General features: G+C 42.2%; 1 protein-coding gene across 5 annotated transcripts in view; it reads left to right on the top strand.

The window, feature by feature from the left end:
- Positions 1–19,098, top strand: part of Ino80d (INO80 complex subunit D) — a 67,559-nt gene extending 48,461 nt beyond the window's left edge. For 3 of the 5 annotated variants that reach the window (XM_029538371.1, XM_029538373.1, XM_029538372.1), the window contains exons 10-12: positions 4,565–4,782; positions 5,618–5,775; positions 7,887–9,259. In XM_029538371.1, coding sequence (XP_029394231.1) covers positions 4,565–4,782; positions 5,618–5,775; positions 7,887–9,049 — 1,539 coding nt within the window. In that variant the 3' untranslated portion in view covers positions 9,050–9,259. Of the gene's footprint in view, positions 1–4,564; positions 4,783–5,617; positions 5,776–7,886 lie in introns of all 5 variants that reach the window. The other 2 variants (XM_029538374.1, XM_021197702.2) reach the window with 1 other exon arrangement.
- The last annotated feature ends 1,440 nt before the right edge of the window (positions 19,099–20,538 follow it).

The following is a 20,538-nucleotide window of genomic DNA, read 5'->3' as shown; positions in this document are numbered from 1 at the left end:
ATTCTTTATGTCTCATTCATAAACGCACAGTAGTACAAATGTATTTTCTTATACATAGCAGGTTTTATGAACTCCATCTTTGCCTTCAGTTTTGTTTTTTTATATGCAGTTCTGGGAATGATCTGGATATTTAAAGTTTAGGCAAAATACCAAGCCTTTCTATAATTTTGTTGAACTTAATTATTGCTTTTGTTAATGTTGGTCTTGTGAACCCTAATTAATTTAGAATAATTTGGAGAAGAGACACATTTGAATTAGTCAAATATTTGAATTACGTAATTATTTAAAATTGGATTGATTTGGGGTGAAGCTGTAGCTTAGCAGAAGGGTATTTGTCTGTCATGAATGGATTCTGGGTTTGATGCCAGCATGGAAAACAAACCCCTCAGACCTGAGCTATATTCATTTATCAAGCAGTTGTCACAAAATACTGTGCTGTATACCTTCTGGACCACAAGGCCAAGGAAGGCAAGGCATAAAGTGTTCTCTGAGCATGGTGTAGTTTGAGCATGCCTTGGTATCATGGACCAGGCAACTGGTTTGCAGCTCTGGCTTTGCCATTAGCTAAGGGTACTGTTAGGCAGAGAGGCCGACTTTCTGGTCTGTTCTCTTGTTAACACTTTGGCCTTACTAAGAACTTTTTTGGTTAGTTCGTTTTTAGGGTCATGTTTTGAAAAATTTGAATACTGTCTTAGTTAGGGTTTTACTGCTATGAACAGATACCATGACCAAGGCAACTCTTATAAAAATAACATTTATTTGGGGCTGGCTTACAGGTTCAGAGGTTGAGTCCATTATCACCAAGGTGGGAACATGGCAGCATCCAGGCAGGCATGGTGCAGGAGGAGCTGAGAGTTCTACATTTTCATCTGAAGGCTGCTAACAGAATACTGGCTTCCAGGCAGCTAGGAGTAGGGTCTTAAAGCCCACACCCACAGTGATACACCTACTCCAACAAGGCCACACCTTCCAACAGTGCCACTCCCTGGGCCAAGCAAACCATCATGAATACTAAACTAAACTTTATACAGAAATATCGGATTTATTTTCCTTCTAGGTTTTTAAGACTAGAGTTTCTCTGTGTAGCCCTGGCTGACCTAGAACTTGATCTGTAGATTAGCTGGCCTTGAACTCACAGAGATCTTCCTGCTTCTACCTCCCAAGTACTTACTTTTCTATTTAATTAAAATACATTTAAAATGAGGGCATTTTTCTTATTTTATTCAGGCTTTATATGAATGCAGAATAATTTTCTGTGTTTTGTTGTTCCTGTTTTGAGGCAGGGTTTCACTCTAGCTCAAGCTGGCCTGGAACTCATAAATTATGTGTCTTAGCTCTCCCTGAGTATTAAGATTATAGGTGTGAGAGCCACCACACTCAGCTTTCTATATGCTTTTGTGTATATATACACCTGTTCATGTGTATGTGCTCTTGCATGTGTAGATGCCAGATTTATGTTGGCTGTCTTTCTCAGTTCTTCTCACCGTTAGTTTCTGCGACAGCTTCTCTTGCTGAGCCTGGAACTCACTGATTGGCCTAACTGACTGCTCAACCACGTCGAGAGATATGCATGTCTCTGCCTCCCCAGCGCTGGGGATATAGATGCCTGGTGCTGTGCCTAGTTCTCCGTGTGGTGCTCACAGTCTGGTGCTTAAGCAACACCAGCTGGGTCATCGCCCTAGGCCTCTGTGTGGTTCTGAACCCTTTCATAGACTTTGACTGATGACTCCATAGATATTTGTTGATGAGGGCCCAGCAACTTTCAAAGCAGTGTAGGACTCAGCTCACTGTGTTGCTATTATTCTGTCATCCCCACATACATGCAAGACTTCACAGGAATGAATGTGGGCCTTTTTCTCCCTGTTGGTAGTAGAAGTTTGAGACAGGATCTTTTGTACCCCAGGCTAGCCTTGATCTTGGTATCCAGCTAAGCATAACAGTGACCTTCTGATCTTCAGTGGTAGGATGACAAGCACACAACCTCACGCTTGGGCATTCTACACGCTCCGCCAGCATTCTGCCATATCTTCAGCACCGGCTTGAAAAAAATCAATCTGTGACTTCAGAGACTATACTTATGTCTACATGCAGCATACTTATGTGACTTCATGCAGCATACTTATGGGACTTCAGAGACTATACTTATGTCTACACGCAGCATTCCTTTCAGAAGCCTTGGCTTTGTTCTTCCTTGTCTTCTCTGATTTACATCTGATCTCATGGTACTAGTTTCCAAGCGCTGCTGTCTGCAGCCTTCTTAGCTATTTAGTTAAAAGCTGTCCCAGGATTCATAGAATAAAGAGTGGTATTGACTATTTAAACACTGTATTATATATCCCCAGGAAAATAATGTTGCCAGTTGTAGATACAATGGCTTTTGATAAGCTGGATGAGTTTTTGTTTTATAACTATTAAAAGAACCTTTTAAAAGGCTGTTTAGATACAGATTTTTAATTTTCTTCCTCCTAGTCTCAGCTATATTGGTTGACATGCAAAGGGCACTGGCTTCTTTGTTCTGAAGCTATTATACAGCTTAGTCGACTTGGTTTTCCTCCTTTACTGGAACACAGCTTTGAGAACACAGCTTGTTGTGGGTCATCCTGAGTATTAGTGTCTGTCCCACTGTCGTGGGTTCCAGTCCCTGCTGCTCTTTGTGTCTTTTTGTTACACGTTGTGTTTGTGCATAACTGAATTCAAACAGTGACAGCATGAACTGTAACCATATTTGATATGTATGTGTATAATGCCATGTGACCCTCATCTCGCTGACAGCAACTGTAAGGTGTCAGCAGTCACAAACACTCTTCAGTTGCAGGCAGGGTATCAAATGTACATTGCTGGAATACAGTGTCTTAGAGTAGCGGGAGCTGTCAAAGAGTCCTGCAGAGTGGCTGGCTTATCAACAACAGAAATGTAGATCACGCATGCAGGGATGTAGGAACTCCAAGGACAGGACTGGAGTTTGGATGCCAGCACCCACATGACAAGTTGGGCATCTCGCATGCCTGCAACCCCAGCTACTAGAGACCCAGTATTCTCTTCTGATCTTGGCATGTGTGTGTACTGTGTATACTCATGCAGACATACACGCAAATAGGTAAATAATGGAATAAACCAATGAATTTCAGCTTGATGAGTCCTTTGCTTTTTATTTATTTTATTGAATGCTGAGGTGGCCTCTGAAGGTCATTCTCTTGTTCATGTGTATATGCTCTTGCATGTGTAGATGCCAGATTTATGTTGGCTGTCTTTCTCAGTTCTTCTCACCGTTAGTTTTTGAGACAGCTTCTCTTGCTGAGCCTGGAACTCACTGATTGGCTTAACTGACTGCTCAACCACGTCGAGAGATATGCATGTCTCTGCCTCCCCAACATATCGCCTTGACATCCACCTGTTCATCCCTCTATAGGTAGCAGGCTGCTCATCTCTTCACATGTTTGTCATGTTTCCTCCTTAAAAGTGACTCCTCCAGATGGAAAGAAAAAGGAAAAGTCTCACTGCCTATTAAAGTTTAAAATCAGCGTATTCAGAATTGTGTATGCTCTAGTTCCAAGCTCCTCTACCAGTTAACTTGTCCGTTTGTCCTTGTTTCTTTTGGCCTAGAATGGCCTTATCTGTCCATGTCTTTAAAATCTGTTACTCATTTCCAAGTGTTGTATTTATGTCTCATTTGTGTGTTGGCTTTGCTGGAGGCCAACCCTAGACTTGCACATACTAGGTGGTGTTCCACCATTGCAGTATATCTGGGGTGGGGGGTAGGAGGGGAGAGTGGCCAGAGAGATTAATGTGAATTGTGAATTAAGTTAAAAGTTTTGTTTATTTATTATATATAGTTTTAGGCATTATATATAGTATTAAGAGATTATTTTTGATAGTGAAGTTTTTCCCAGATAATCTTAGGGTTTTAAGATAATTATTTAACTTTATTTTATGTGTATGAGTGTTTTCCCACATGCACATATAGGGACTACGTGAGTACTTCATGCCTATGAGTATTAGAAGAGGGAGTCAGTTCCCTTGGACTGGAGTTACAGACAGGCGTGAGCTGCCGTGTGGGTGCTAGGAACGGGACTCTGGCCCTCCAGAAGAGCAACCAGTGTTCTTAATCACCAAGACTTATTATCTTCAGCCCTAGATACATTTATTTTGACTGGTATATAAAAATTATCATTAGAATGATGTGATGTTTCCATCTTATACAATATTTACATTGGGTGAAACATAGCTTTCAAATATTTCACTCCTTTTTTTTGAGGCAAGGTCTTGTCTAGCCCAGGTTGCCCGTCCTGTTGCTGCCTTCTGGTTCATGGCCTAGATTACTGGTGTGCACCACCATACCGGGTTTTGTGTGGTACTGGGGCTCCAGCTCAGGGTCCCACACATGCTGGGCTGGCAGTCTACTGCAGCCCCAACTCCTCATTGCTTTGTAGTAAAACTTTAAATTTTCTTCTGGTCTTGAAGTATATAGAGGATGACCATCTATCTACCAGTCACCTTGCTGCACACTAACATACCAGGAGTGGGGGTGGAGAAGGTTCTTAAAAATGGTCTGTTCATTTCAAAGGACAATTTCCTGAGAGGAGATAACTCCCGTAGAGTTCAGCACCAGCAACAGAGGAAACCTAGGAAAAAATCGAAGCCCCCTGCACTTACCAAAAAACACAAGAAGAAGAGACGGCGGGGGCCTCGTCGGCCCCAGAAACCCATCCCCCCTGCAGTGCCCCAAGGGAACCTCAGCATGCCCACCAGCGTCTCACTGCCAGTGGAGGCCTCACAGATGCGGTGAGTGGTGGCTGGCCATGGGGCTGCATGGTCTGGTCTCAGAACAGCTGCCCTCTTGTGGTCCTGATGCTACTAACCCACCACAGCCCCTGAGCATCTCAGCTTAAAACTCTTTGAACAGTGGCATGTACAGATTTTACCAGTGTCTGACTAAGTTTTTGTTACACATTTATCAATGTCAGTTTCTTATTATAGCAAAGAAAATGGATGCTGAAATTGATAATTTAATTTTATTCACTCAGGTTCTGTTTTAACTAAAATTACACATGTTAAAAGTATTTAATTAGTAATATGAGTTTTTAAAATTTTGGCAGACAAACATTTTGATCGAATGAATTTCAGTTAATTCTTGTCCATTTATTTCATTTTTAAAGTTATTATCTTGATCAGATTTGAAATTTTACTAAAACATAGATACACTCAATAGTGATTAATTTTACTAATTTGAAGTGAAAGTATAATCTAGTAATGATCGTCTTAATCATGGGTAAAGGCCGTAGGAACTCGTGGCTACAGATAGTGAGGCGTGTCTTTCTGCAATGTCCTGTCTTCAAATTTCCTTCTCATAAAGTGAGGGAAAATTTTTTTTTTTTTTTTTTGAGACCTGTATATTCCCAGACATCCTCACCTCACCGTGCAGCTGAGGGTGAGCTCAACTTCTGACTCTCTAGCCTTCTGTCCCCAAGTGTGTGGTCACAGGCATGTGCCACTACCAGCTTGGAAGGCGTTGCCATCTCCTTTTTGTACTGAATGCTTAGAGCGTCTGAGGGGCGTTCGCTGAGGGGAGGTACACTGCCGTGTGGGTGTCTGGAGACTAGCTGCCCTGTCTCTGCAGAAGTCCTTCCACGCCCGAGCTGAGTGCTGATGAGTTGCCGGATGACATTGCCAACGAGATGACTGACATTCCGCACGACTTGGAATTGAACCAGGAAGACTTTGCAGACGTCCTGCCTCGGCTGCCGGATGATTTACAGGACTTTGATTTCTTTGAAGGTATGGTCAGTGCTTTACTTAAGGAACTGATCCAGACATGGTTCTTAAGAAGAGAAATGAGTTTTAGTTTATTTGGGGGTTTTTAAGATAGGCTCTTTCCACATAATTCAGGCTAACTTTGAACTCACAATTCTCCTGTTTCAGCTCTGGTTTACTGGAATTATACCCAGTGTCGCTGAAACCATCCTAGAAATAATAGTAATAATAATTATTGTTGCTATGTATGATGTGTGTGTGATTGTGTACAAGCATGCATGAATGTGGAGGGTAGGGGACAGCTCTCTCCTCCCGTCCTTACATGGGCTGCTCCAGGCTTACACTCAGACTGTTAGCCTGTGTGGCATGTACCTTCACCCGCTGGCCCATCCTACTGGCCATTTCACTATTATTTTTTTTTAATACAATAGCCTTTTGCAGCATATCTGAAATGTTTTCCCTGCTATAACATTCCTGTCACTAAATAGAAGAAACAAACATCCCTCAAGCTGTTTTCCTTTCAGAAGGTGGGCAATATGGAGTTTAGTTACTCATACTAGATATTTAGTGCATTGATGCTTTAATAGCTATTGAATTTTGTTCCATTAAAATGAGTAGTTTTCCTTAATGTTTTGACAGTGCTATTCAATATATTTTTTATTTGTAAAGAGAAGTGTATTAGAGTCTTTTTACAGCTTGACCTGTCTTTGGAGCCTGGCATGGTGACACAAGTCTGTACCCCAGCAAGGGTTGGGATTAAAGGTGCCCCCACCATGCCCGGCCACGGAGGACACAGAGCAAGCAAGCGTACTGTGTAAGGCAACTCAAGGACCAGATGCCTCTGTTGCCAGGACCCTTTTGGTGTCCTTATCAGGTTGCTCACTACAGCTCTCAGGGATCTGACACCCCCTTCTGGACACCACAGATATTGCACTCACTTGTCAACCAGCATACATAGCTCCTAATTAGAAAGAGTAAATCTTAGAAAAGAAGAAGAAAGCTAACTTATGAAGGAAACTGAGAGTTTACCATTATTTTTGTTTTCATTTCTAGTTGGAAGAATCTAGGTGAAGACAAAGTAATATTTACCTGTCTTGTTCTATACAGCCTTCACTTCTTTAGGTTAATGATACTAATATTATTTTAAGTGAAAAATATGTATAATCAAATGGACATTGAACTTTTAATTGGCAGCCTTTTAGACTTCCTAAGAAATTAACGCTCAGCTGGGCGTGGTGGCTCACACCTTTAATCCCAGCACTCGGGAGGCAGAGGCAGGTGGATTTCTGAGTTCGAGACCAGGCTGGTCTACAAAGTGAGTTCCAGGACAGCCAGGGCTATACAGAGAAACCCTGTCTCGAAAAAAGAAATTAACGCTCTGAGGGCTGGCGAGACTGCTCAGTTGAGTGTGTGCACTCCCCCAGAGGACCCAAGCTCAGTTCCTAGCACCCATATTGGCAACTCACTACTGTTTGTGCCTCTAGCCCCAAGATCAACATCATGGCCACTGTAGGCACCTGTATACGTGTGACCAAAGTTCACACAGACTCAAGACTATTCATAAATAAACAAAAGAACTTATCAGAGCCAGGAATGGTAGCACACATCTTTAACCTCGGCACTTGGTAAGCAGAGACAGGCAGATCTCTCTGAGTTTGAGGCCAGCCAAGGCTACATAGCAAAATTGTGTCTGAAAATAAACAAACAAACAGACAAACAAACAAAACAAGACATTTCACATGGTAGATTTCTAGCCATACATAAATAAGATGGTAATTAAAATCCCAGGAGAGTTGATGGATCAATATTTCATTGTCCTGCAGATCAATATTTAATTTTCTTCTAATCCCATCTCAAGAAACATTTCTTTTCACAAAGGATTCTTTTTTTCTTTTGAGATAGGGTCTCACTATGGAGCCCTGGCTGGCCTGGAACTCACTCTGTAGACCAGGCTGGTCTGGAAGTCAGAAATCCATCTGCTCTGGCCTCCCAAGTGCTGGGATTATAGGTGTGCACCACCAAGCCTGGCGAGAAGGACCCTTGTGAAAGGATAGTGTGAGATATTCAGATGTGTGGTGTTTGCTGTATAAACTGCCTGTGAGCTCCACTGATTTTCACGGCTTTGGTTGATGCAGGAAAGAATGGAGACCTCCTCCCGACCACCGAAGAAGCCGAAGAGCTTGAGCGGGCCTTGCAAGCTGTAACTTCTCTCGAGTGCCTGAGTACAATTGGGGTACTTTCCCAGTCAGATGGTGTGCCCGTTCAGGGGTTGTCAGATAGAGGAATGGGGGTGTTCTCCACGGGTACTGATGCTTCTGGAATCCAGTCCTTGAGTCGAGAAGTAAACACGGACCTAGGGGAGCTACTAAATGGACGTATAGTGCACGATAGCTTTTCTAGTCTAGAGCTGGACGAGAACCTACTCCATTCTGCTACTCTGTCCAACCCACCTACACCCCTGGCAGGGCAGATCCAGGGGCAGTTCTCTGCCCCAGCCAGCGTTGGCCTTACTTCTGCCACTCTGCTCAGCCAGAGTGCACTTGGGGAGAGAGCCTTCCCAGGACAGTTTCATGGCCTTCATGATGGCAGCCATGCCTCCCAGAGGCCACATCCTGCCCAGCTGCTGAGCAAGGCAGACGACCTTATCACCTCACGACAGCAATACAGCAGTGATCATTCACACTCCTCACCCCATGGAAGCCATTATGATAGTGAGCACGTGCCGTCGCCCTACAGTGACCATATCACCTCTCCCCACACATCTTACTCTGGTGATAATATGGCAGCTACCTTTTCGGCAGAGATGCCCATCATGGCGCAGCACTTGCTCCCCACACAGCTCGAGGTGCCACTTGGAGGAGTGGTCAACCCCAGGACTCACTGGGGGAATCTCCCCGTCAACCTTGGCGACCCCTCTGCATTTAGCAACCTCCTCGGCGCGGATGGACATCTTCTTTCCACTTCCCTCTCCACGCCGCCCACCACGTCCAACTCAGAGACCACACAGCCTGCCTTCGCCACCGTTACCCCAAGCAGTTCCAGTGTGCTTCCGGGGTTACCCCAGACCAGCTTCAGTGGCATGGGGCCTTCTGCTGAACTAATGGCCTCCACCTCTCCGAAGCAGCAACTCCCGCAGTTCAGTGCAGCCTTCGGCCACCAGCTGAGTTCTCACAGTGGCATTCCTAAGGACCTGCAGCCCAGCCACAGCTCCATAGCCCCTCCTACAGGCTTCACTGTAACAGGTGCCACGGCTACAAGTACCAATAATGCATCGCCCCCCTTCCCCACCCCTAACTGAGCGAGTCTGTGTACTGGCAGGCAAGTGGAACCCGGTGTTTTCTCTTTGTTTCCTCTTTTACATCCTTCTCCCCTTTTCCTACAGAAGATTTAAAAATGACATGGGGATTAGAGGGACGCCCTTTCCCGGTTAACTGGTGGCCGTGCAGTGGACCTGGCGTCAGTGTTCACGCGTGCTCCTTAGCACTGGTGCTCATTCCCTCCTGGCGGGTCCGTGTGGCCTGGCGGGCTTTTTGGTGGCTCAGCACAGTGACTGGGTAGGATTGATCATTTTATTTTTTATTTTAATTTTATTATTATTTTTTATTTCAGCAAGTCCTAGAAGTGGAAGATACCTCAGATTACCAGTGCCCTTTACTGTCTCCTAGTGTTGAGATAATGCTTCCCATTCTCTAGCCAGGTTTCCCATAGGCTGTTCTGGATGGAGTGGTCCTGTTGAGACCCTGTGTAGCAGGTGGTGGACGGACACAAATCGAAGCGCTGACCAACTGCCAAACACCACAGGGAGGCTAGGATGCCCTTGCTAACTATGATCTGTTAGCTGGGAAGAACACAGTCTCCTAACTGCCTGGGCCTGCTTGTTCACCCCGTGGGTGTTGTGTGCAGTGCAGTAGCTCACTCCTTGTGGCTTGTCTTTCCTCATTCCCAGAATAAGCATAAGGCTCGTCCCCCTTTTCTGTCTCTTACCTAGCAAGGTTCATCCTTCTTCCTACTGAGTTGACTAAAGCATCTTGAACAGAGAGGGGTGGTCTCAGAGTGGAAGCACCTTGCTAACTAAGATCAGCCTGTGAGGAAAGGAGCTCCAGGACTGAGCTCATGTCACAATAGGGAGTGTCACCACAACCACCCACCCGCCCGCCCGCCCGCCCGACCTCTCTTCTTCCTTGTGCATTTGTTTCAGAATTCCCCACTCATGGAACACATTTGTAGGTAGTAATGAAAGAAAATGGTTTGGTATGCAAAAGCAGGCTAAACCAGATAGATTTGAAAGCTGACGCTAGGCCTGTTTGGTCCATCATTGGCTCCTAGTTTTTACATGTTTACAGTTGTGATTCTTTGGTGAGATTTGTGAACTGTGGAGGACATGTGTAGAATCCATGTACCAGTTGTGAAGTGATGTGTAATATCAGAAGGACACACATTTTAACAATTCTTTCAAAGCAGAATTTGGAAATTAGACATAATTTGACTTACTTTTAAAATAATTTAAGTACTTAGGATGAAGTAAAATTGGATATTTTTTTTTTAGTGTACCAAGGTTTAGGGTAAAACTCTTTGTGGGTAGTGCAGTAAGTTGGTGGCTGTGGACTGGTGTGAGGGGTTTCCTCTTGCCTGCCCGCCTGCCTTCCCCTCCCACAGCAGGGTGTAGCTTTATGCTCTGCCTGGCTTTGCTGATGGGTCCCTGTCCTTTCATGTACCACTAGGTGTTCGTACCTGAGCTCAACCTAATTTACATATGTATATTTTTAAAAGTAAGGCAACATATCTCTAAATGATGTGGTACAGTAATTCTTTTGTCAGGGACTGTCTGATCCTAACTCCTTCCTGCTAGGTAAAGGTTGGGATGTGTTTTCCGACTTCTGCTGTGTGTGTTCTTCATGCCATGCTATGTCTAACCAGGCCCTTCTGTTGAAGGCTTTTCATTCTCTGCCTTGTGAAGGAATGATGGTGATCAGCAGGCATTCTGTAGATACTATGTGCCTGAGCTTTTGGAGGGGAAGTGTCACATGAAATCATGATATGCCCTATTTTGTATTTACTGAAGTTGGGGAGGCAAAATAGGTTTGTATTTACTTTTTTTCCTTAAAAATCATGTTAATTAATTGCAACATTTATTTTTAATAGCTTTGCCTCTTTTGCAGATTAAGAAATTCCTAAATTATAAATTATGCCACAAAACAAAATTATATTTGGTATCACCATGAACTTCTCTCCTGAACTGGGAGAACAGCTTTTTTACTGTTTGACCTGTGAACCTATATCAGTAGGTTTTTACTTTAGTAAACTGTTATGGGGTAAGAGTGAGTGGTTGCCTCACCTCAAAAGTGTCATTTTCTTTGCTAGGCTGTTCTCACAACCCACTAGAATCATCATTAGGTAACTGTATTCCCAGAAAATGCATTTTGTCTCCAGTGTGCATCAACTGAAGACTGTGGCAGAGCCACACTTGGACCTCTCCTTATCGGCTCTTCTTTGCCAGGGAGAGGAGAGTCAGGAGTAGTCAATTTGGACTGTTACTGGCTATGTGTCCCTATATTAGCTGCTGAAAATTGTTTAGTTGTCAAAACTGAGTTTGCAGTAGGTTGCACCTTTTATTGTTTGCAATTTTCTGTTTTATGTGCATTTAAAAGCCCTTCTTTGCTTTCGAGTGAGGAGGCATGAAGTGATCAGGAATGTTGCCAGTTACAGCTTCACGCCAAAAATATTGAGTAAGTTCCCTTTTGTTTAGATGCCCATGATGGCTGCTGAAGGAAGGACAGTCTTAGAGATACTGATAACAGAGTGAATGAGCAGCATAGCACACTTCCCTTCTGTTTCAGGGCAGACAGCCACGCCTATCATTTGCTTCTTTCTAGCTTTTGTGAGCCCCCTGTTGGGAGATTGTCTGTCTCTAAGCCCAGAGGTGTTTGTCCACTTTGTCACAACTCTAGTTGCTGAAACAATTCTAGTCTCTCAATAGTAGGTGGGTATTAATATACAAAGAAAAATTCAGCATCTTTTATAATGCTTATATGAAATCATAGCACTTATGGTAAGGCAATACTGGAATCAAACACAAACCCTACACAGGTCCTAATGGGGTGAAGCTAGTTTTAGTGTAGTGTTCAGTACGCGAGAGACAGTAACAAAGAAGGCTCCCTCTGTCTCTGCAGGTTTCTGGGACCATTTATAAAGGCCAGTTCATTGTGTTACTGTGATTTACCTTGGAAGTTGCTGCAGTTAATGACTGCATATGTGCTCTGAGGATATGAATGTCAGCAACTGTAATCTCTGGTGCCTGAAAGGAAGATGGGCTTTCTCTCCTTTAATTGTTAATGTTATTTTAGTAATAATACTCAAGACACTGTTTTTTTTTCTTCTGTAGAAATGGCTTAGCAATTTTCACACCTGGGTAGGTTACACAGCTAGGGAACAATTCAGGACAGTAAGTGGCAGTTACAGGTAGCCCAGCAAGTGATACACTATGCAATGGACAAATCTTGTAGTTACCATCACATTGCTGAAAAGCAAAGGTGATTTTTCTCTAGTGAGCCTATTGTATGAGGAATTCCTGCTTAGAAATGGCAGCAGTTCCCTGTTGGCAGGTAGTGTGGTCTGATGCCCCTCTATGAGAAGAGTATGGTTTGATGAGAGGCAGATAGTCATCGGAGAGGGAGTTGAGAAGTGATCATTTTATATTGTCAAATAACTATTTATAAGTTTAATCTCTTAAAGTAAACCAGACTCTCGCCTGAAGGTCGGGGAATCATTCCCTCTGCGAGTCACACTAAAACTCTTCCAAAGCTCGTTCTCAGTCCATGCTCACAGTCCACACAGCAGAGTTAGTTCTCTGTTAGGGAGGGGCCATGTCCCTGCTGACACAGGCATCCTGAGTGTTGCCTTTCTTTGCCCTGAAAGAACAGTTTTCTGTTGGCTTGTCGCATGGCTTCTTAGAAGTTGGCACTAGAGTTGAGTCACACTGAGGTGACCCTTACAGTGTGTTCCTTCAGCTCTGCATCCTGGGTGGCGTGGGTGGGTGGGTGGTTGTGGGTGGGCTTCATCTGCAGTGACTGTCTAAAACCACTGCCTTCTTCTAGTGCAGTTCTCAGCATGGCTCTGCATTGTTTTGACATTGCAGAGTGGGATTGAGGATATTAACACTAAACTGTTTAATAGGTTTGGAGTTCATTACAATTTTAAAGTATTTACTTTTTAGTCTCCTTTTTAGACTTAAAAAAATTAAACTCGATTCTTTATCTGACATGTGTAGGATAATCTAGTACAGTGATTTGTTGAATGGTCAACACAACTCTGCAGTGTAATGAGGAAACTTAGAAACATATTTGAAAGAGAATTTAGTCGGAGTGAATCAATGTTCTCTTGTATTTTTTTTCCTCTGCTGCTACCCACATTGGTCTATGGATTCTTCATGTCAAAATTATCTCATGGGAGACAGTCACTCATGAAGATATACTGTTTTCCCCCTTTCAACAAATAAAAAAATAACTGACTCTTCCCTGAAATTCATTAAAAAAGAAAAATAATGACTTAATATTTTGGCTTATTTAAGCTTTCTTATGTTATTATATTCTTGTGGAAACCAAAATCACACTTTAACTAAAACCGTATTTTAAATGCAATTTTTCAAAATTTGTATAATATGGTGTCTGTGAAAAGCAGAGGCAGGTATCTGCTGGCCAGTGAGTTAGGAAGGACATTTCTGCCTCTTGTGATCCAGTGTCATGGATGCTGCGGCTGTGGGTAAATGTAGGAGCCTGTGGGTTTTCACTCCAGTCTTTATCCTTGGCTAGCTTCCCCTCCGCACTGTGGAAAGGAGCAAGTAAAGGAGATGTGGCATTTCAGAGATTGTCGTGACTCCATTTACCCCGTGCTCCTGAGTATCAGGAACGCTCTGAGTGGTTTGAAGAGCAGATCCGGCATGACCTTTGGCTGACCTAAGTTAGTCTGAGAAGCAGCCCTCTGAGATAAAGGCTCTAGGATCTTCTTTTGTTGGTTTCATTGTTCTTCTTATGTGTTTGTTTGTTTGTTTGCTTTTTAAGCTGGGGACCACTGACCTATCTCTATATGCACCCCAAGTTCCCCATGGGAAATGTTTCAACATGCAGGGCGGAAGGCACCAGTACAGCTCAAGGCCACACCGTCACTTTCCTTGGGGACTTAGACTGTTTGCCCCAGATTGACTCCAGCCTGTATCGTGTAGTACAGGCGGCTCCCGCGGGTCAGTGCTGACTCGGTGGAGAGCTTGACACCTGCTGACAGTGTGTGCCTCTGTTCCAAAGGGTTGAATCAGTTCCTCTCAACGGTGATAGCTCTTCTCACTGTCTAGTGTGGAGTATGTCTCAGGGATTCCTTGCGGAAATTAGGGCAGTTTTTAAAATAAGAAACTAGTTTTAAAAGAAACTAAAGGTGACTCCTCATTGATGAGAGCTCCAGAGAGAGAAGTGTTTGCTCTCACAGCCCCGTGGTGTCGCGCCGAGGACTTCTTTCTACGTCAGCTCTCATCTCAGCTTCAGCATACAGAATCCTTTCCCATCATGCACAGCTTTAAAACTTTTATTTAAAAACTTCCTTCCCCAATGAGCTTTCAGAATACTTATTGTAGATTTTAAGAGAAAAGGTATATTAATTTATGCTATTAACATCACCTCATAAATTATAAGTTTTATACTAAAGCTGTATTGAGTGTAATGAATTATGTTGCCTATGTGTTTTAATAGCTTAAAATTATATATGAGCTTCTTTTTATTTTTATTTTTATTTTTTGACAAAANGAACTAGTGACGCACCTTTTTACACTGGATCTCTGCCGTGTCAAGGTGTATAGCTGTCCTTTGCTACCTTGCAGATATATAAAGAAAAGGATAACCTGGGGCCTCAAAATGTAGAACACCCTTAGACCATTTATTATTGTTCATAGAGCTGTTGAGAATCATGTTCTTTAGCACATGATCTGTGGTTTACACTTAAGATGGCTAGACACTTAGTTACAGGGTAAATAGAAGCAAATAGATCAAGTAAGACCCCACTACTGTAGCTGGAATTTGTAAACTTAAGTTTTTAAGACCTCTTTTATTTCCTATGAATTTATTCTTTAATTTGCAGTTTATTCTGTAAGTTGAGAGGTAAAATAGAGAAATTAATAAATCTAAATGTTCTCAGTGTCTCATTCAGGAACGTTTTACCCCCCTCCTCACTAAGGAATTCCCACTGTGACTTAAAAATAGAGGTAAATTACTTGTGTGCATGTATGTGTCTGTGTTTTTACACACATGCAAAAATATACATTGGGGGCACGTGTGTGAGAGATGAATGTGTGCTTGTATAAAAATAGAAAGGTAACCGAATGTATTATAGAGATAATGATTTATTTAGCTGAGGGTACTAGAGTTATTTTCCCATTGTTTCTATTTTATAAACATGCCATATTCTTTGCTATATTATGTTCAAAGGCTAGCTCTGACATCATGTGCATTTCCTATTAACCTTTGAATTAACTTATGCTGTTTTTAAAGTGACATGAGAAAAAAGCAGATTCTAAGACCAGCCTCGTAGTTATAAACATAAAAATGAGAGAGAGAGAGAGGGAGAGAGAGAGAGAGGGAGAGAGAGAGAGAAAGAGAAAGAAGAGAGAGAGAAAAAAGAAACAGATCTAGATAGGTAACAGCTCATTTATCTTTTGAAGTGATGGGACCAGAGATTTATTGAAACATTATGTCTAGTAAATTTTCTTCATATTCCAAGTAATAAAGTAATATGTTTTCTTGGTCAAGTTCAGAAAACATAGGCCTTGATGAGGAAGCTTTGAAGGGGCTGCTTGTTTAAAGAGTTGGTGGGCTCATTTCCCTATGTATATTTCAAAGCTGGTATGATTTCAGTTGTTTGCAAAATATGTTTTGAAACTGAATTGTGCCATTGGTCGTGGAGTGGGGCAGCCCAGCTCCACCCTCTTGACTGTGGGAAAAATCCCGCTACCTTCAGTGCTTACCTGAGTCATGCGGAACTCAAAAGAAAGACACATTCCTGTCCTGGGAGCTTTGTCAGTTGCTGTGCACTCTTTCCTGGAGCACCTGGTGATCGGAGACAGGCAACGAGAGCCAAGTGCTCCAGCACACTTACTCTACTATGAAAGCTCTATACTTAGATACGCACGCCAGAACAACTCCCAGGAACACACTTGAATTGGCAGTTGTCTCTGGAGCCTCAGTTACTTCATCTTAGGTTCAGACAAAACCCAGGAAAGCTCTCCATGTTGTTTTTTACACTTGTGTTTTTGTAGCATCTCCCTGTTTCATTTATTCTTGCTTTCAGATTTTAACAAATCTGCATATTTCTTGTACATATGCATGCAAATGAAAGAAGGGAGTTTGTAGTGATGCCATTTCTCCCTTCAGTTGCTGGTTAATGGAATTTGCTAGAATCAATTCCCCCTTATTGAAGGGTGAGAACAGACCCTTTGTTTATATCTGTACAGAGATGTGTATATGGGATGTGGTGGCACTTTGCTGAATGTGAACTTGCCTTGTCAATGGAAAGATTGAAAAAGTATTATGTTTATTTATACATTTGTATAAATCTATATATACACGTATGTATATGTGTGTGTATAGATAAAGCTATATACATATATTCCCTAAAAATGTGTGTGTATAATAGATTAACAGCCTTTGCTAAGCAAGATTATGCATCTGTGGGAAATTCTGGGTTATTCGGCAAGCCAGTGAAGCCAGTGGAAACGACGACGACGACAGTGTAGAGAACATTAAGCACGCTGAAGTGGGAATCCTGTGGATTACAGTCACAATGACAGATTACAGTGGTCACAAATGAATCTTTGAACTCTTCTTTCACAGATTTTTGCTAGGTATTCTCTCATTACTTAACAATCACACATCTTTGCCAAGTTGTCTGTTGTCCAAGTGCTGGGCATGTGTAGAGCCACGCTCCTGAGGGTGGCCTTCTGGGCATGTGTGGAGCCACGCCCCAACCGCGATGTTCCCCTTTTCCTATTTAGTTCTCTTACTAGACACCTTGGCGTGAATATCTCAGCTGTCACTCACAGGCCTTATCAAGGACATTTCCCCCACAGTATACTGCTTTCAGTAATATTTTCTCTTAAGAATTGGGTAGTTATCAAAAATAAAAAGCCAACATTCAAACAGTTAATTTTCAATTTTTTAACTTAGGTAACTTTGGAGTATTTTACTTACATTGAAAAAAACATAAATTATGACTTTATGATTGATATTAGTATTAGGTATATTTTCACACTTATCATTTAAAAAGTTTGATTTGCTTTGTGTTTTAAATATAAATTTACCACCTGAATTTTAACGAAGTATATACAGAGTCACATGGAAGCCTCTTGAGTTCTACAACTGACTCATGTTTCTCATGATGAAATGCTCTAATGCATTCTTATGTAATGAATTCTGCTAGATTTCCTTTTGACTTTTCTCACAGGTGTGACATTCATTTAACTCCGCTGCAGCTCTCTAGAAAACTTGCACCCTTTTATATCGTGCCTTTAAAGCTCTTATGCACACACAGATAGAAGTGTATATATACATGCTGGCGCATGTGTACATACACTTTGGTATATACTCACACAGTATGTCTCCAGGATATATTGTGGGAGTGGACATAGAGATATTCAAAAGCAATGAAATGTTGCTCTCTAGATATATGTATATAAATAGTGTTGATATAACTGTACATACACGTGTATATGTATGAGTTCTATGGCAATCTTTTACATTTAGCAAAATGCTGCCCTACTGGAATATCGCCACTGCAGTGGCACTTGTATGTAATGATTTAAAAGACATTATCAAGAATTATTTAAAGAACATTAAAGGTCTCATCTAAAGACAGCCACATACTATTTATTTAGCTTCCTATTCCTTTGATTGTTGTGTCTGTATAACTGTAAGGGAGACTGTCATTTTAAATCACCACCCATGGGGTGCTTTGTATCCATCCCCTCTCTGAAACAGTGACGAACCACAATCCAGTTTGTTTATCTCAGTTTTAAAGCAGTCCTAGTATTGCCATTGGTGTGTGTCATCCACCATGTCCTTGATCAACTTAATTCACCAATTTGCCTCTTCCTTTCATTAATAAATAATGATCATTTCGATCATTTTGCCTGGGGGAAGCTAACTCCTTTCTTGCTGCAGGGAAATAGATCATCTAGTTGTTGTTCTGCCTTGTTCCAAATTCACCATGGAAAGAAGATGGTTCTCATAATGCTGTCTTAGGCATAGTTTATTTCCCATTTATTTAAACATCTTACTTTTTTTTTTTTGTTTTTTGAAAGCACTCTTAAGTTGCACGTACTCGGCACAGCTTTCATTCCCACCACCCTTCCCCACAAGATATCTTCTTATTGGTCCATCAGTTTTCCATACCAAATGCAAGAACATCAAGACAAAACTGTTAACTGCTGTTGCTGTCTGTGAGGAGCTGGCAGCAGGTTACACCTGGAGAACTGAGGGAGAGAAAGGTAGCAGGGCAACCCTGAGCCTTCCTGAGGAAACATTTCACAGAATAGCTCACTGGGAACGATGTCAGAACTGGCCTTTAACAGAAAGCACTAACTAACCAGCTGCCCAAGGGTAAACTGAAACCAGGTTGCAGTGGGAAATCAGGGGTGGGAGGTAGCCATTGGAAACCAGGAAAGGGCAGGCAGGCTGGACAGTCTAAAACATCTTTTAACAAAGTAACTGCATGGTAGCAAGGACTAGCAGTCCGCATTCTCATCCACCTTGGCACACTGTATGCTCCATATGCCATACATTCAGGACATAGGCAGGAGGACAGCTGCTTAAAGGGGACTTACAAACCAAGCACCTTCTCTCGTGTGCGTCATGGCTGCCACTCAGTTCCAGGCATGTACACCGGGGGGGCAACTCGTTTCTGCAGAGTACAAGGAGGCTGGCAGGCTTTGGAGAGGCCTACCCTAGGCGTTGCCTGTGGTTTTGGTGGGAGGACACATCTGGGGAGATGGCTGGGCTTTTGGTTTGTGATTTCCCTTTAAACAGGAAGAGATGGTTCACATTTTCCATATATATATCTCAATGAATGTACTGTATTACTGTTTTAAAAATTTGATGAAATAATAATGGATTGGTCTCCTTTTGTTATCTGGTCTTTGTTTAATTTGTTTAAGGGTTTTTGTATACAAAAGTTTACATTTTTATGTATATTTTTCTTGTGTAAAAACTGATGTAATATGTGTATAAAACACTTGTATGTATTATCTGTATATAGTGTGACAAAATGATTTTTCTTTCTTTCTTTTGGATGTATTAATAAATCTTGCTGTGAAGTAGCCTTGCTTTTACTAATTATTTTCTTTAGCTGGACAGTGATGAAAACTCCTGATCCAGGGTAAGAACTTCTCCCTGTTTGTTTCTGGTCTCTGAGACAGGGTCCTTCTGCATCCCAAACTGGCCTGCAACTTGGTGTGTGGTCCAGGTTCTCACCTGTATTCTGGGGTTACAGGAATAAGCCACTGTGCCCACTTAGGTTTTATTTTTATAACACCAAGGTTTTACCATGTACCTCTAGATGTCCTGAAACAATGTATTCAAGTGGGCCTCTGACTCTGTCACCCAAGTCCAGGGATTACAGATATATGCCATTATACACAGCTTCCTTTTATCCCCATTCAAAGTCAGGGTCTCTGTGTAGCCCTGGCTATCCTGGAACTTGCTCTGTAGACCAGGCTAAGCTAAAACTCACAGAGATATACCCGCCTCTGCCTCCCAAGTGCTGGAATTAAAGGCCTGTGCCACCACTGCCTGGTTCCTTTTTCTTAAATAGGTTTTTAATCTATTTTATCAATGATTCTAGAAGATATATTCATGATCTTTATGGCTAGCCTAACAAATTACTATCAAATTGGCTTAAGCTATATTATTTAAGTTTGAAAAATTGTATTGAAACCACTGTACCCACAGTGGGATTATTACAGTATAAATTTATTTCATTTAATCAGAAGCTGTTTCTCTCTCTCTCTCTCTCTCTCTCTCTCTCTCTCTCTCTCTCTCTCTCTCTCTCTCTCCCTGTTTTTTTTCTTTCTTGGTATTTTATGTATCCCAGGTCATCTGGAGCTCACACTGTGTATTCCAGGTCAGTTGGAACAGTAGGAACTTAACACTGTGTATCTCAGGTCAGTCTCTGGTTTGCTCCCTGTCCCTTAAACCCAGCCCCGTGATGTTGTGTTCAAGTGTGTGGGTCCCAGGTACCGTGAGCAGAGCCTTCTGAGACCATGAGTGAAGTAATTCATTCCTCCCTTACAACAGCAATGTAAAAGTAAGACAGAAAATTGGTCATCAGAGTGTTTGTTGCTGTGACTTCTTGACCGAGGTGACTTCCTGACCGAGGTGTCTAAGCCTTGAAAATGGTTTTGGGGAGGAATTTGAAAGAGCTTGGAGGAGTGGGCTGTAAGAAGCCCAGGACACTGTAGTCTGAGCCTGGTAGTTCTTGTTGGAACCCAGAAGTTTACAAAACTGAGAAGAGTGTGAACAACAGCAAAGACTTTTGGGTAGAAATAAGGTTCTACTGCTACTTGGACTAGAGGTCGCCCATGCCAGATTCTAGCAAAGAATACATATACATATACATATCTCCATCTAACCTTCTGTCCATGTACATGTCTATGCCCATGGCTAAGGCTAAAGGACTTAGGACTTTGCAAAATTTTTTTTTTTAAAGAGACTTATTATTATTATTTTTTATGATTACACTATAGCTATCTTCAGACAC

The sequence above is a fragment of the Mus pahari genome, chromosome 5 (assembly GCF_900095145.1).
Source record: "Mus pahari chromosome 5, PAHARI_EIJ_v1.1, whole genome shotgun sequence".
NCBI lineage: Eukaryota > Metazoa > Chordata > Mammalia > Rodentia > Muridae > Mus > Mus pahari.
Note: the sequence above shows the minus strand (reverse complement) of the source record. Positions and strands in the feature narration are given on the sequence as shown.